Below are 17864 nucleotides of genomic sequence, written 5' to 3'. Positions count from 1 at the left end.
TCTTACCTTGCTGAAGATGATCCAGAGCCTTCCCACTAATTAGATAGAGGCTGCAATCTGTGGATTTTAAAATTTGTTTAAAAGAATTGTTATTAATGAAACTGTTTTAATTGCTAAGTAAAAATCAGTAAAGTGACTTAAATTCCTTCAAAACGTATTAATTTCCTTTCTTCTTTTAAAGCAACAGGTACTGCTGCAAGGTATCTTCTACTGTGTGTTACACCCAGAGCAAAAGGTCAATTAATCTCATACTACAGCACATCAGGATAGTGGACTACTGTCACTGTGTTTAGGACGCTTATTTAACTCTGGAGAGTTATGCAGCTTACGTGGGAAAGAAGCCGGGAAGGAGGCATCAGAGAGCGGGCAAAGCACAAACACCTCAGGACAGCGAGGGGACTGGAGGCACCTTACAGAACCCAGGAAATCACCATTTCCTACAGAGTGGTGACGTACGACAAAACTGCTGACCCTCCAGCCTTACTGGGTTGCAGAAACGAGCTCTAGATACATCATTTTCTACAGAATTTACTGGTTGAAGATACATGAAAACATGACCCCTTCCCTCTTGACCCAACAACAACAACAAAATGACAAGTCTAGAGGACTCAGGAATGCCAGCACTAATTAAATGAGCATCTGTTAGAAAGTTTCAAATCGGACCATGTTAACTCCCAAGCTACTAAGCATTTAGGTATCTTTCAAGTGTCATGTAATTAAAGTTAACTGGAGAGAGTGGTTAAGCAACACAGCAAGACTCATGTTAAACAGAAAGCAAAGCAGATTTACTACCAGGAATGAGAAAGTGAAAGTGGTAGAACAGAATGGATTGAAACGATGAGAAAGGATTACAGGTGGGAAGAAGAGACTGGAAAGAACAGAAAGAAACACTGCAGGTAAAGAAAGAGGACTGCAAAATTTAGATGATCATCAGAAATAAAAAAGGTGGAATTTAGCTTTGAAATGGCAAGTCTAGCACAGACTATGTTGATATAACATGAACTGGCTTTGGAGGAATGTTATGACATGAAAAAAAGACCCTATGTCAGTTTGATAAAGGGGAAGAAAGTATTTCTTAGATAAATACCTTAAATTAGTCAATTAAATATCTCATACAAAAGCAGATACCTGCAGAACTGTATTTATTTGAGCCATGACCTGATCTGTTTATTTGATCCACTCCAGAAGGAGTTCTTCAATACGAAAAGATCATTTTTTAGTCATTGAAGCCACAGGCAACACAGTTTAATTGAATTCATGACCCATCATCACAAGAAAGAAAACAGAAGTAAAAAGAACTTAGTAAGGGAAAAAAGGTACTAAATTTCCACTTCTTTCTGGAAGTATTAAATGGAAATATAACTACAAAGATCATAATTTGAGAGTGAACTACTACTTCATTCCCTTCAAATGCACAGGACATATCTCAGTAATTCTACAGAAGTATATGAACAGAAATGTTTTTCAGGAAAATTAATTAATTGTAGAACAAGACTTACAAGTTTAATTACAGTAAAAAATTCCCAGAAACCTTTAAACTGATTGCAAGTGGGACAGAAAAAAATCCAGGCTAAAACTCTATGGAATAAAAATAAAAGATTGCTGTAAGTACTGAAATAGCATAAAGTAGATGCAAGAACAGAAGATAAAATATATTTGATAGAAACTTTAGAATTTGTATATTGCAAAATGAGACAATTGGATTGTTTTAAAAAAATATATATTCATCAGAGCACATAAACTAGTGAACTAATTAAAACTCTTGAGATGTAACATAGACCAAAAGAAAGGTAAATGAGAATTTTCTTGAATTATATTTGTAATTTCCATATTTTTGTGTTAGCCCAATTTGTTCTGTTACACAACTTTGCTTATTTGGAAAAAATTAACAGTGCTGGCAACAATAAGCTCTCATGTAGCAGGTGCAAAACATACCCACAAAAAGTTTACAGACTCTGGCTGGGAAGCAGACTGTAGCACAATTAGTTTGGCAGTCCAAACATATTTTTATATAGAAAAACTAAATTTTGGAAACAAAAAAACAGGAGCTGTCAAGGAGTATCTCCCGTTCAGCTGAATCATGAAATTACAAAAACTTTGCAAATTATACAGAATAGCTATCCTAAGCACAACTTAAGTAGTAGCTAGCACTGAATTAGAGTTTTAACAAAATACACATTACATTCTTGAAGTCTGCTCTTTAACCTTTTCTAAAATTTATCCCAGATATCCCGATTTCTTTCAGTCTAAACCAAAATCAAACTAAAACAATCTCAGATGGGATACAAAAACAATGTCAGTCCAATTCATAGAGTTAATACGATGAACGGGTACAAAATGGGCATTAAAAAAAGACTACGAACAGATGTCAGGAAGCACTTTTTTTTCCCGCAAGCAGTAACTACGAGGAACAGGCTGCAAGACAAGTTCATTTGGACTGAGAGATGTCATCGAATGGGAAAGCAAGTGCCATGGGAGGGAAAGAGGATAAACTACTCTCACTTTCTGAAAGAGTTTCAAATTTCCAGTTTTGGGTCTTTAAAATAGAATATTCCTTTAAAAGTGGAGATAAACAGTCCAAGATTGATATCAGAGTGTTCCATAGGAAAGCCATTGGGAATGAGGAGGGACAACACTTTAACATGTTTATAAAATAAATAAATATCAAGATACTCCTTATAACACTCTGACCTAAACATGGGGTGATGAAACATGTTTATGAGCAACCGCTTTTCTCCTTAGGAGAATTCGTGATTTGGGAAGAAAGTGATCATTCCTTAAAACACCAGTAAGATAAAAATGGGACAGAAATAAATAGACACTCTGAAACCTTAGCAAAAACCTTAATGCTGCTTTAAGGGAGGGATGTCCACAAGGAGGCAAACCATCACATACTAATGCAGAAGAGAAAAATTCTCCTCTACTGTTTTGGTAACATCCAGTAAGTCAATTTATCTCTAGTTAAAATGCATTTATACAATGAAACACAGAAGTCAATTCGGTATCCTCAGCATATTAGTCTGGGGGACCTGCTGGGAGTAAAGCTTATTATCCACCCAGGGATTTGAGCAGTCATAGTCCACAACCAATTTGACTTAAGGCAAAACACAGCTGCTACTTTGAAAGTTTCCTGCTGTGTAAGAAATAATTAAGGCTGTATGATCAGTATTCAACAAACCATAAATAGCAAAGAAGCTAAATTAATTCTACTTCAAATAAAGAGTTAAGTGAAGCTGCATCACAGAATGGACTAGATAATGTTGTAGTTCAAAGGCAAAACAGAAGAGTTAAATAAGATGAAGTGTGCATCAGAGCATAGACTCTGAATCTTAACTATTCAATCACAATATTATTTCATGTTTTAGAAGTCCTTTACTTAAAAAGTAGAAAGTACATGTTCCAAAATGAAGTGACAAATCTGTATTTCGATTTAAGCTATAAAGAAATAAGGAGCAGCAGCAGCAGAACACAGTTATCAATGTATGTACTGAAAAAGAACAGGCTCATAAAAGCCTTTACTACCAAGCTGGTACTATTTAAATATTATGCAGAAGATGCAAGAGATGTTGGTAATACACGCAAATCAGGGCAGTTCATCCTTAGAGAACCCTGACCTGAGCTTCGATTCTCTCCCCACACAACCCTCGAACCACAAACCGCACAGGAATTCCCAGCCCAGGAATGGCACTTGGCCCATCACTGTCCACGCTGGGACCAGGAGTTCAATTTCAGATCAATGGACCACTTCCAGGTGGAAGGATGTGTGGCCAGTTCACTAGACAGCCTACGCCATCCCAACAGTTATTCCTCATCTCCTGTAGAAGAGAGGCTGTTAGACACATGGAAGCGCTCCATGGACTAGAGTCAACCCATAAATTGTCTGTTGGACCAGACTCTGTCATTAGGATGCTAATAGCTTTAACACTGCTTAACAAAAAAGAAAAAAAACCCAAAACCAAAACAACCAACAAAAAACTTCCTGCACCCTACAGTTTTTGCTAAATATAAAGTTAGACTTGCACCTCCTTGACAGGAGGCAATCAGACAATTAGAAGAGGCCTGAAACATCTGCTTGAGACAGGAATTTCCCAGGGAAAACCTAAAGATCATGCCAGCTCAGGTCTGCGCTAGCAGGTTGCTACTGCTCCTTTAGTTAACAGAAGGCAAAGCTTAGGACAGGGATAAATTTTACACTACTGCCAGGATATACTGGTTGAGGATACTGTAGATGCCATCTACTTACATTTAATTTGTTTATTTTGTTTTAAAATGCCAGGCCATAATTCTTCATTTTTTTTTTTTTTTTTAACTAGCACTTTCAAAATGGCTAATTACACCTGTGTATTCCCTGGGGATTTTCTTATAAAAACAATATGAAACTCAATTATTCCATGATTTTAAATTGCTTGGGATTATTTTTCCAGCTTTACAGATACAGCTTCTCACTTACAGGTTTGATAGAATTTTTTCTCCTACCCTTCTAAGTACACAAAGACAATCTTGCTGTTGCCTTCCCAAAGAAGTTGCTGAATCCCAGCTTCTTGGAAAGCAGGATCTGTGGCCATGCATATGTCAGAAAATAAAACAGAGCAGGGCACAAAGCCACGCTCTGGGCCTGGAACCAGTGAGCGTGGTACAGCTCGTGGCTGTACAACTAAAATCCTATCCCTTCAAAACAGCCTAGCCAGATCCAAACAGCCTTCTGGAAATGGTCCATCGTCTCTCCTAACCCCAGAACTATGCTTTGGGCATTATCTGGGAGAGTGTTAGTTGGCACAGGACGAAACTGTGTCACGAACAGTACTAAAATATAACAGAACAGTTGCATGCCATATCCATTTCTTATTTCGTTCCTACTATGAACATGCATCACGATTATAGTACCCAGTCGCTTCTGGAGAACATCATTTTTAGAAGTTATAAGTAGCCAATACATTTCAGAATTAACAGGTCACCTCTTTCAGGCATTATAGCTTCTGGCTTTAATATCACATCCTTACCTAGGTGGTTGTTGCTTTCAAACCAAGAGAACAGAACCAAATGAATGTCAAACAGTTAAGTGTTTGTGTTCTCGCATGTGTTATATGCAGCACACGTGAAAATTTGCACTAAGTTTTGAAGTTTTTGAATGTGTTCAGACAGACTGAAGATAAGCATCTGACTTTTTAATTTCAGCAAGTCTGGACTGCTGCCAGTAGAACACTGGTCCTGTCAGCTGGTATAGAGCAGGCATAGCTCTACTGATCACATCCCAATGCACAACAGCTGAGACTGCTTCTCCAAATTTTACCCACATCATGGTGGTGGGCAAGGAAGAAATTCACAAGATTAGCATTTCAGGAACAAATATGTACTTTTTTCAATAATTCAGAAACTTATATGCCTTCACAAATTTGCTTCTTCTAAGTCAGAAATCCCAACTTAGTACTTTAAAAAAATGTTGTGCAAACCTGAATCAAAACCATTTACCCTTATTTTGGACAAAAAGAAACACAAGCAAGAACTCTTTGTAAGCACAACAGAGGCATATCAAAATTTTCCAAAGTAAAACACAACTACCATGGTGCAAATTTCGATGTAAATATTATACCTAGCAAGATTTACTGTGTTTAAAACTTTGTATAGATATAAGTAATTGTGCAGTGTCACAGAGTACTGAAAAATTACAGACAGTACAAAAGCATACACCCCCTTCACAACTGCTTACCTACAGATCATCTCACTACATGCTTCTTCATTCCCAACTCTGCCTACCTTGAAGTAGACTTAAAAATGTAATGGTATTGTTATTGGATTTGCATGGCAAGGTTTGGGTACTGGGGGCCCCAGGTGTGGCTTCTGTGAAAAGCTGCCAGAAGCTTCCTCTGTCTCTGACAGAGCCAATGCCAGCCAGGGCCATGATGGTCCTGCCACTGGCCAAGGCCGAGCCCATCAGCCATGGTGGTAGCACCTCTGTGATGACATATTAAAGAAGGGGGAAAACCCAGCTGCACAACAGTTGCTGGGAGAGAGGAGCGAGAACATGTGAGAGAAACAATTGTGCAGACAGCAAGGTCAGTGAAAGAGGATGGTGAGGAGGTGCTCCAGGCACTGGAGCAGATATTCACCTGCAGCCCGTAGAGGACCCTGTGCTGGACTGTCTCCTGTGGGAGGGACCCAACACTGGAGCAGGGGAAGAGTGTGAGGAGTCTTTCCCCTGAGGAGGAAGGAGCCACAGAGACAACGGTTGATGAACTGACTGCAACCCCCATTCCCCACCCACCTGTGCCATTTGGGGGAGGAGGTAGAGAAATTGGGAGTGAAGTTGAGCCTGGGAAGAAGGGAGGGGTGGGGGGTAAGGTGTTGTAAGATTTGTTCCTATTTCTCATTATCCTACTCTGGCAATAAATTAAATTAATTTCCCCAAGTCGAGTCTGTTTTGCCCATGATGATAACTGCTGAGTGATGTCCCTGTCCTTATCTCGATCCATGAGCATCTCATTATATTTTCTCTGCCCTGACCAGCTGAGGAGTGACAGACCAGTTTTGGTGGGCCCAGGCATCCAGCCAAGGTCAACCCACCACAGTACTGACAAAACTGCATATTATTCTGTAAAACCTTGACAAACCATTTATAACTGTTGGAGTATTGGCTGCCATCTGGTCTAGTGAGTCCACCTAATAACCTTCTGCACCAAACTAATAATCCCAGATTATGAACTCTCACACCTCAGTTTACCTTTAATCATAGAGCCTTGAACTACAGTTACAACTTCTGTCTTTCAAAAAGATAAAAAGATGACACATCTACCCCAATGGTGTCATCAACACTCAACTGAAGACCATCACTCCAATTAACCAGAAAATTCACTATCAGATCTTCCAAGAAAAACAAACAAAAACCTACAACACAACAAAAAACCCTCCCACATAAGTGAAGTAATAAATTTATTAAATCCCAGCGATGATAACACTGTTGGCATGAGACAGACATCTGTTTCTCACAGATCTTGGCCTACATCCTAATTCTGATGTGGAAAAAAAATTAATAAACCAGCTTGAAAGAAAAAGTTACTTTAGATCCAGAATTAGTATGGTCCTTTTGTTCTGTTCCCAGGATACCTGCCGAGACACTAGAAAAGGATAATGCTAGGAAATGGCTCATTACTAAAATCTTAATTTTCTTCAGCTCCCTTCAGAGTCCTTGACAGAATGTTTCATTTCATAAGAAAGTGTTTGGGTCAAAGATCTCCACTTTTTACAGCTGTCAAAGACAAAAGTCTGGTTTCCACAGGTAGATCCATCCTGCTGTGATTTCTAAAATATTTTGTGTTGGTCTGAGCAAGAAGAGAGGCAACTGATTTACATGCCCCCATGTCAAATTGTTTCAGCAGTAAGTAAAGGGAACATACAAATGTGACTAAACCCAAGCTGATCAATACTGTGAATCATTGACTCAGAGATAGCTTTGAACGCACATGCAGGACATCAGCAGGCAGCACGCTTGAAGCTGCCTAGTTCACGACCATCCTGCTGCTGGCTGCACGCACTTGATGCCAAATCAGGAGCCCACTGAAGACCACCTAGTAGCCCATGACAGAAGCTGGGTGGAACTTATTTAGAGCTGTTAATTGGCTTCGCTCTATGGAGAAAATGTGACCCTCATCAGTGGGAGGGCTATGCTTTTTGTCAGAATATGTCAAAGGAAGTCAGGCAACTCTTGCTTTACTGTATGCTGACAGTCACTGTAAGACTGCAGAGCAAGTGGGCTCATGGACTTCTCCAGTTGCAGAAAGGCACTGAGATGTCCAGATTTGATTTATGGGCAAGTCTTCAGGGAATTATCTTAATAGTAAGTTTTCTGGAAAACCGGAGATGTAACTTTTTAACAGTGCAAAATTAAGCAATAAACTTAAGCATGCCTACCTACAGTCACTGGCACAAGATGGGTGAATACCACACACAGTCATTCTTTAAGCACCAGCAGGAAAGTGTCTGCAGGTTTGGAGGACAGCCTAATCCCCAAGAATAGGATTTTCATCTTCTTTCCAAACTCATTTATATCCAACCTCCCTTCAGAATCTCTCATCCATACAGAAAAAAACCCCCAAACATTAGAAGAATGAAGTGTTTTACTTCAACGTCAGTTGAAGGAAACACTACCACGTACCCTGCTGGTAATATCACCTTAAACACAGAAAGCAGAATGTCTTGCACTGCCTACAAGAAACAAAGCTACCTGAATAACCCCCTCCCCCCGATCCTTCTCTAAAGCAGTCATATGGTAGTACTTTTCTCCTTTTATGGGCAAAAAAAAAAAGGAGAAAGGAAGTCAGCACCCGGAGCAGGCCTGCATTGCCACATGAATCAAGAAGCTCAGAGCTGTACTACTACTCACTCATCCCTACCCCTGTGCATTAATATATACCCCGAGAGAGGGATACCATGAATCAAGTGCCATTTACTTAATGCATATATAATTACATGTCACCAAGTGTTTCACGCTGAACTTGTCATGAGAATGTATTAAAACTAAAGGATAAAGGGCATGTAATATATTTGCATTTGCTTATCTACCATCTCCTTTCTTTGTGTGAATGTCCTGTCAATAGCATGTGAACCTCTTATTTGGGAAACAGCTGTAGTCATAGTATGATGCAGAGCAGCTATTAAAATTACTTTCTGCCACATGAATTTACATACATGTCCCACACCACTTCAGTGCCCACCACCCACACCCAGCTCAGTCCACCTTCCTTTTCTTCAGCAGCTCTATAAGACAGAGTCAGGGAAAGTTACTAATAATCTGAAGTTGTCTTTTTTTTTTTTTTTTTTTTTTGAGAGAACCATGGAAATTTCAGTAGCTCAACACTAGAGAAAGGTAAATGACATACAGAATTCCCTAAGTATCAGGCAAAAAAGTAATAAAAGCCTTGTTGTTCTTTTATCAATAGAAAGAAAGAAATAATTGTTTCTGTCTCAATAACTGATATTAGAGTTAAAAGCCTAAATCATGAGGACTCCTACCCATAAATAGCTAAAGAATTGAGAAATTATAAGGAAACCCATCTCCTCTCCATGCACAGTTGATGGGATCAAGAATCTGTAGGAACTCCCATCTCCTGCCCAAGCACAAGTGACAGGGCACACCAGCCAGACCACCCCAGCGTAGGGGCAGCCACCTGCAGGACACTGTGCACATCTTCTGTGGCATCAGGGAACGTATTTGTCAGCCTTACCAGTACCCATCCTTGATTCAGAATCACCTTGCTTTCCCTCAGCTGTTTATGTGCAGTCATTCTGAGTTTTATTTGAATATTGCAACTTAATATTTGACTGCTTTGTTTGGGAGTGATCCTGAATTCAACTACATGAGTTATGCTTGCTGGGTCACAGCCCACGCATCAAAGCTAAAATACAGATAAGCATTTCCAGGGTCAGAGTCTCTGTCCCTAAAACATTATTTTACTTTTTTTAAGGAAGGAAACAGTATCCCTGGTTATCAGACCATTATCAGGTGAGATCAGATGGCCAAAACAGCAGAGTTCAGTAAGGAGTTTAAAATAATCCCATTACTTTTTGAAGTCTAACATTGCCCTTACAAAGAAAATGAAATTTGTTAAATATATGTATTTCTTATTGTTAATTAATTGATTAACATTTGCTCCTTGGAATCTTTGAAGCGTTACCAGTGTGTATTCTCTTTTGACAAATAAACATGGAATATTTCTTTAAAAAGTAGTATTTTAACCTGTAGGTGTCCCTTTGCCTTACGAATAAATTAGAAGACACTGAGTAACAGCAACCGCAAAAGTACAAACACTTTATTACAATTGTGGTGACTCAGACTGCCAGGATTTGGCAGCCCACAGTGTTCCTCAGCAGCAGAACAAAAGGGGATTTTTTTTGGCGGATTTACTTTTAGTTCAGTAAAGGACAACATGATACTGTCTGTGCCATAATGAATCAAAACCTCAGTAAAACAAAGGCGTAAGTAGTCAGACACCAATCATTTTTTGTCTCACAGTATAAAAATGGACAAGCAGATTATCTATACTTCTAAGGCATCTAATATGTATGCTCTCTCCCTGTCTTTGGGGAAAAAATAAAATAAAGTAGTAAGATTATCTAGTTGCAGAAATACAAATCAGTTCTACAGGCAACACATTCCAAGAATACTTCAAGATCAGGAAATATCTTCTGTTTTCCTCTTGAATACAAGAGATGTTGATGCAAAATAGTAAGTGGATTTTTTAACACCTCCTCTAATTAAAACCATAAACCCCGTAGACCTAAGTATCTCACTCTAACAAAATCTCTCAAGTATTCAGAGCATGAAACACATTTTGAGAGACTCATTTTCCAGCATCCCCATCATGATCTCATTTGGAACTGCAAACTGTCCCTGCAGTAATTGGTATTACAGAGCTCTGCTGCAGCACAGCCTTGGGAGAGGGTGAAGGAAGTCCTCCAGTCCTACAGGGCATTTATGCTTTAATAATAAAAACATAGGAAAAACGGTTACAGAATATCAGCTCCCATTTCCTCTGCTGCCATCAGTTATTAGGGAGATGATTACAGACTTATTTCCAGAAGCTTCTAAAGATGTCAACGTCGGTCATGGAATCTTTATCTGAAGGAGTCACCAACAGTCTACAGATGATCCTTGAAGCAAAACACTGTGCAATTCAGCACAAGGAGTCAGAACATGTATATGTGGGTGGGAGAAAGTATAACTGAGACAAAATTAGATTATTTCTGGAAATATAGCAAATTAACAATCCAGCTTTCTAAAATCTAAACAAGTTTGAACAGCTCTGAGGAATAGTATTATAAAATTTTCCCCTCACCATTGTCTCCCTCCCCCAATTTTCACAGCATTAAATGAACTCTCTCCGAAAAATTAGGACCAGCAAATCATCTGTACCAAATAAATACCACTGCACATCTCTCATGAAGGCTATTTAAACACAATCCTGGAATCAATTTGCCGGAGATAGGATCATATGGATCAGTTACCAGAGAGAATTTTCCTTCTTCTCCAAAGCCAATTCAACTCTCTAAGTGGCACCATCACTCTGCATTTCCATACCAGCTAACAACAAACAGTAATGAATTTTTGCCCCACAGCTCCACACCCCTATTAATATGCATGACAGAAACCAGAAGACGAACTTTCTCCCTCTCTTCTCAGAAAGCCATTAACTCAAGTTAACCTTCCAGACTTAATCTGGGGCAGCTGCAAAATGAAAATTATAATGATCAGGCTAGGTACCAAATACACTCACAGTAAAGAAAATAAAACAGCAGGTTTTCCTTAAAATGTCTTTGAAAACCAAGAAAACACCACCTTCCTCCTGCTTTTCAGTCTAACCACATTCAGCCTAGACAACAACAGTCTTAGGACACTACTGGGCTCAGTTCAGTTGCTGAGGCAAATAGTACGGAGCTATCTTAAAATATCCCGCCTTCCCAGTAGGTGCTAGTTCAAGCAGAACAAGGGTCTTCTGGCCATCTTGCATCTGCTAGCCAAGCATAGATGCAGACAATGTCATAAAGCATCTCAGCAAAGACAAGATGCCTGTGCTGGACAACTGAATCAAACTAGGCTCAAACTGTGTTCTCATCACAAAATAAAGACTTTCTTCTGAAGGGAACCTCAGTCTTGCCAAATTCTCACCTTCATTCCCTCAAAATCTACACTTTTCTTAGATTTACTTGTCCATATGAAACCAGAAGCATAAAATGGACTCCCAGGAGAACTTTGAGCCTGGCTACAATAAATTTGGTTATATAATGGAAATTAAGATAACTGGGATAGTAAGCAGGAAGCCATCTAACCTAATAGGAAACAAAGTTGTGAAGGGTGTACCTTAAACATCACCTATCCTGGAAGCTCAAGTAGTACCTATGTTATTAAAAAGGGTTGTAAAACCCTCAGGCCTCCCCAGGAGCAAGATACAAAGTCATCCCTTTCACAAGCTGATGAGGAAAGAAGTCATGCAATTTTGAAGTTTCAGATGAGAAGGCAGGAGCATGCCCCCAAGCACTATCGAGCAATTTAAAAGCATCAGGAAAGCAACCACAGAGGAAGTAAAAGTGGGTGGTAGGCTCTTTCCAGGCTGAGAAGCTGGTTCACAACCACATCTCTGCACATCAGGGTAGTGCCCTAACCCACAGACTATAGTGTGTCCTAGACTACTCCTGCTGAAGCTATGAAATGAAGAAATATTTACTGGACGAAAGAATGAAACACCCATAGAAACCAGATTTCCCTCACCTGAATGCCTTAATCACAGAGCAGAAGTCACTCTCCCTCTGGTCTAATTCTTTTTTTTGGAATTAACACAGTTGCAGGTGAAATAAAGGACAGCTGCTTGTTGCACTCTCCTGGGAAGAAGGACATATGAGCTCAAGTTACTTCAAGCTAAAGAGGGGACACGAGAACCAAGCTTCACACTTCAGGAGTAAGGGACATAACTAATGCACCATCAAATATAAGAAGAGGGAGAGATAAACATCACTGCAAATGCTTCTTCCTCGAGTTTGTAAATAGCTTACTTACTTATTTCTTAGCAAAACAAGCTTTTCAAATCCTGAGGGAACATCCCTATCTCAGGATGCCAAAAGCAGTTAGGCAGGAGAGAGATGCCACTCTCCAGAACAGTCACGGTGGTAACAGCTCTGGATGGATGCAGAAATGAAGCTCTGTGCATCTCATTTTCTTCACAGTAAAAAATACAGACAACTGTGTGCTTTCAGACATGAGTTTTAAGAACATCAACCTTAGCTTTGAGGCATCTAATTGTAAAATAATTTATGAATTCAGGCTGTAATACAACAAGGGGAAGGACTTCCCCCCCAAAATCCCATAAATTATATATAAAAAAAAAGCTTCTAACTTAGATTTTCAGTCTATGCGTATCAGAGAGCTGTAAGAGAGTACAGAATGGCTTTTATCTAAAATGTCAGTGTAAGCCTACACATCCCCTTAAAAACACCAAACCACCTCCATAGCGTTATTAAATTGTGTGAACTCCAGTACCCATATATGACTCAGTCATCCAGAGCTCACCACAGGCAAGCAGGGGACCGAACTCCAGATCCCAGTATGCTCCATGCCATATTCTAGACATGACAACTCCCATGACATATCGATGCTCTTCAACAGGTTCGAGGGACATTCATGAATCGCGTTTATTAACTTAAGACTTTAACCAAACCAGACTAGCATTTGAGATGGGCACACATAGCACTACAAGTTGCACTGCCACAGAAACCTTCAAAATGAACTTTTCACCTTTTACAAACTTCACAAATTCCTTACACATATTTACTCAAAAATAAGCCTCAGACTTGTGCATTAGCTTCAGCTTTTGCACTGTTGGTCATCCAAACCATGATGTTAAAAGTCAACCTGTCCACTGCCACTACAAACAGCCCTACAAAAGTATTATCATGGACAGGAAGAACAGGATAAAATGCACAAAGAAGTCCCATAGAGCACCGGTTTTGTAGTCTATTGACAAGATCATAAATTAGACAAGAATATTTCATCTGTTAGCATGCAAAAGTAACCGTCTCTGAATTAAGACTGACATTTAACTTAATGCAAACATGAAAATACCAAGCATGAAATTATTTCTAAACATTTAAAATTCACAATATTAAATAAAAATCTTTCAAGTACCTGTGTGTCAGGGTTGCACTGCATCATATCTGTCCTAAAAGGTATTTGTCCTATATCTATTATTGTTATTTTTCCTGTAGAAGCAACTATTGCTACTAGTTTAAATCAAGAACTTGTATCAAGCAGTATATGAAGACAGAAAAAAAAGACACATTTTTCATTTTAATTGGAAGTGTGAATTGGAATTCTGTGAAAGTAGAAGAATGGTAATTCAGTACTACACAAGAATTAGGACCTGTACATCTCACATCATTCACACAAGTGCATAGCAGCTTCTATTAAAATTTTAATTTAAACAACAAAATTCAAATTTATGACTGAGTTTTTTGCAACTCTCAAGCTGCCCCATATATTAAATATTTTAATTCATGCCTCTCAAACTGTTTTCTCTGATTTAATGTTACTGTTTTGCATTCCTAGATAACATGAGGAGAAAGTGTTGCTAAAAGAATGATTGATAACACTGAAACTGATCCAAATACATACTGAATTCAGCATGGAGGAAACACTAAGAGGTTTTGGCTCCTTTGAATCAACATATATATTATTAGGATGCATATTCCCCTGTCCGCTGATGTTACAGGTCACATTGGCATACTCAGTTTGTCTCCAGAGATTTAATAGGAGACCTAATCACATCTGGATTACATACAGGTTTTGGTTATAGAATAGTATTTTTCCATTTTGTAAGTGTTAAGTGAATGATCAAGTTTATGTGCTACTGCATGCATTATGCACCTAGTGCTAAAGAATGACAGTGATTCTACAAAACTCTTTTACAGTTTCTCTAAAAACTCTAATTAAAAGGGTATTTGGAAATACATATAAATATGATTGATTAAAGACGTCTTATTTATAGTATCTGTACACATATAAAATATTACTTGTTAAACCATGGAAATAGTTATTCACCTAAATAACATCTAGTATTTTTGACACACATTTTAAGCTCTCATTTTGTATAACACGTAACATGTGGAAATCCGCAACATACTGCACATGCAAATCCTTAATGTCTTTGTGAGACTACCATACCGCTGAGGACAAGATATTTCAGCCTGACAAAACAGTGTCAAAAAATGATGTCATGAGAACAAGCTAAGCACACTAACAATGAATTATCTTCCCAACACTGTAAAATTCACTAACAGACTCACTATTATGGCAAAATGACATCTGCTGATGGTAACTACGCAGTAGTATCCAAGATGATCATCATTTTTACTTGGTGAATTAGCTGAGTATTTTTTATTTTAATTACTGGCATACAGTGTCTTTTTAATTACTTGCTATTTGTTTATTTTCTAGTTTTAGTAAAGAGCAGAAGTTCACAGCAAAAATGAAGCCTCACTGCAAAAACAGCACAGGAGAGTAGTGAAAAAGTACAGAGCAGGATACAATAAAATATTGGGCACTCATTAAGAAACCATATAAAGAACCCAGAGAACCTCGCTTATACTTGCCATAGTTTACATTTAAGTGCAACATTAAAGACCAGATAGACTATACTATACTGGTTCAAATTGAACTTGAAGAATTTTATTCTGAGTTGCTATGCGTAGTTGCTTTATGCTTTTTATGAATTTAAGTCAAACCCTTCATGCTATTCCCATAATCTGTAATTTCATTTCATTAAAACATTTTTTAAAGTCTACCCTAGGAAAGCTAAATTCATGAGTAGTAGAGCTTTAGCATTCATTTTTAATTTGGGCCCAGTGAGGTGGGAGGGTAGGGGTATTACAGGAGAGTAGAAAGGAGAATTAAACATGGGAAATTACAAAGTTTATTCCTTAAAAAAATAAAGAAGTACATTGCTGATGTATAACTCTTCCTTACATGTTATAAAAATGTAAAAATTAGCATAACAGAGAAAAGGGAAGTATCAGCTTGGTTCTTCCCTATGTAATATGAGTTGGGGTATTTTTGCTGAGCAGTGCTGAGCATGTGAAATTCTTTGCCCAGAAGGCAACCTCATGTCACGACAGCATTTTGTTCCAGATCTCCCCACCTAAGAGTTCACAGCTAGTCGTTTTCCTTTTTTCCTGACCTTTCAGATGGTGAGAGACGGAGAAGCAAAGCAAAAACATCACTGGCCCTCTTAACTGACTCTTTCTCCATACACATATAAACCGCCTTTAGGAGCTGATAAACAAAACCAGAGTGCATAGATGGGCTGTATGGCAACGAAAGACTACCAGGAACAGGCTGGAAACCAACGCACATCACCACCCTCGGCAAGTTATTAGCAAAAGTCTTGCTGTGCTGCCAGTGAATTATGCAGCATTTGATTCTACACAGTGGCGTCCTGTATTACCAAGACCTTAGCATAATAAAACCCAGATAAATAAAATTAAAGCTAAATGGTCTTGAAATTAAATTAGGGAAAAAAATAATAATGGGAAGAATAGATGCAAGCGTGATATCTGTTCACTGTAACGCATATCAACACGGACAGAGATTCAAACACCGAGATTAATGCAGTATTACAGATCGTGTTTTTCATCTCACGCCTAGGTACATCCCTCTGGGCGTTTATAGCGCCCTGCACTCAACAACCACCAGCACCTGGAATAGAAAGTTTTCGGTATGATCAAAGTTGTGAGCTTAATCCCCTTTTCTCCCCCGACTACAGCACAGGCGTACTTACTCCAGCACGGCACTACGACGTGTTGTTTGGCTGAGATCCTCGGCCAGCGCTAAGAGTTAAGCCAGGCTTCCCTGGGCCCGGGAGCGGGCACAGGCAGGTCCCCGCACCGCCGCTGCTCTCCCCCGCAGCCGGGCGGCTCCGGCGTTCACCGCCTGGCAACGAGCACCCGGGGACTTCCACCCGCAGGGCCTGTGCCCGGGGAAGCCTCTCCCCCGGCTGGGGCGAGGCCAACCGGGGAATCTCCGCGGGGGCTCGCACCGCAACCGATGCCCTTCCAAAGGCAGCCGGTAGCCGAGGCGAAGCGAGAGCTCTGCCAGCGCTCCCCGCCCCGCTGCCACAGGAGCTGGCAACGCTCCGCGGCCGCCGCTTCCCCAGGCAACAGTTGGCTGCGTCCCCGCCCGCCCCCGCGGCGGCGGTGCCAGGGGCAGGGGCAGCCGCGCCGGGGGCCCGGGCCGGCCGGGGAGGGGTGACCCCGGGCCAAGGAGCGGGCACAAAGGCGGCCGCGGGGGTCGGCGCGGCGGAGAGGGCAGGGGGGCGAGCGGAGCCCCGCGGCTGGAGAAAGCCCGCGGGCTGCAGAGCCCCGTCCCCGCCCCGCAGATGCGGCGGGCGCTGCGGGAACGAGAGGCAGAGGCGGCTCAGCCCGCCCGCCCCCGCGCAACCCCCGGCAGCGCCCGGCCCCGCCGCGCCTTCCCCCGCCCCATTTACCTCAGCCGCCGGTCGCCGCTGCAGGGACCCTCGTCCATGCCCTGCGCCTCCGAGACAGCCGCCGGCGCTGCGCGGCGCGGCCCAGCCCGGCCCGGCCCAGCGCGACGCTCCCAGGCCCGCCCCGCGGTGGCTGCGTGCGGCTCCCGGCGGCGGCCGGCCCCGGGCGGGCGGGCGGGCGCGGCTCCCTCGGACCCGCCTCCCGCCGCCGCTGCCGGCTGGGGGCGGCAGGGGGGGCAAGAGGGGTCCCCGGGACGGTGGCGGGGAGGGGGGGGGGAGGCGGCGGCTGTGGACGAGGGGCACGGGAGAAGAGGCGGCGGGGGAGGGGGGTCCCCACCTCCGCACAGACCCTGCGCGGGGACTCTCGGGCTCCCCAGCCCGGTGGGCGGGGGGAGGGATCTGGGGTGTCTGCTTAGAAATAAGGGCAGGGAAACGTGTGGCTGTAACCCGTGCTGCACCCCCTCCCGGGGACATCGGCTCTGACCCAAATCCCCCCGGTTCGCCCCCAAGCCCTCACCGCCCAGCCGGTGGGCTCTTTTCTGGGCGGAGGGGGGACGGGACTGTGTGTGTGTACATGCTTGAGTTCGGCGGGACTGGAAATAAATTTTTTGCGTTTCTGGCTGTGCAGAAGGCAGCACTTCCTCAAGACGTCAAGACCAGATCTGAGCCCATTCACAGCTCGTGAAAATACTTTGTACTTCCTCTTGCTGTTTCGAGGGTTAAATAAGGTTAAAGTTGCAAGAGTGGCTATCCGAGGCTTGGTTTCCCCCTTCCCCAAAAGCCAGTCTATGAGTCATTTGCAGAAAGAAAGAAAGAAAGAAAGAAAGAAAGAAAGAAAGAAAGAAA

The 17864-nt window shown here is 41.5% G+C and overlaps 1 protein-coding gene across 8 annotated transcripts in view; it reads right to left on the bottom strand.

Moving 5' to 3' along the window:
* Window positions 1–17173, bottom strand: part of CYRIA (CYFIP related Rac1 interactor A) — a 57256-nt gene extending 40083 nt beyond the window's left edge. For 5 of the 8 annotated variants that reach the window (XM_074861535.1, XM_074861530.1, XM_074861534.1 and 2 more), the window contains exons 1-2: window positions 17022–17173; window positions 7–57 (exon numbers count right to left, since the gene is read on the bottom strand). Coding sequence is in view for 1 of the 8 variants with exons in the window: in XM_074861528.1 (XP_074717629.1) it covers window positions 17022–17059 (38 nt within the window). In the remaining 7 variants the exon portion in view is untranslated. Of the gene's footprint in view, window positions 1–6; window positions 58–16316; window positions 16649–17021 lie in introns of those variants that run through there. The other 3 variants (XM_074861532.1, XR_012628003.1, XM_074861528.1) reach the window with 3 other exon arrangements.
* Window positions 17174–17864: the final 691 nt, after the last annotated feature.

Source organism: Strix uralensis, chromosome 3 (genome assembly GCF_047716275.1).
Source record: "Strix uralensis isolate ZFMK-TIS-50842 chromosome 3, bStrUra1, whole genome shotgun sequence".
Classification (NCBI taxonomy): Eukaryota; Metazoa; Chordata; class Aves; order Strigiformes; family Strigidae; genus Strix; species Strix uralensis.
This window is presented reverse-complemented; position numbering and strand designations above follow the sequence as displayed.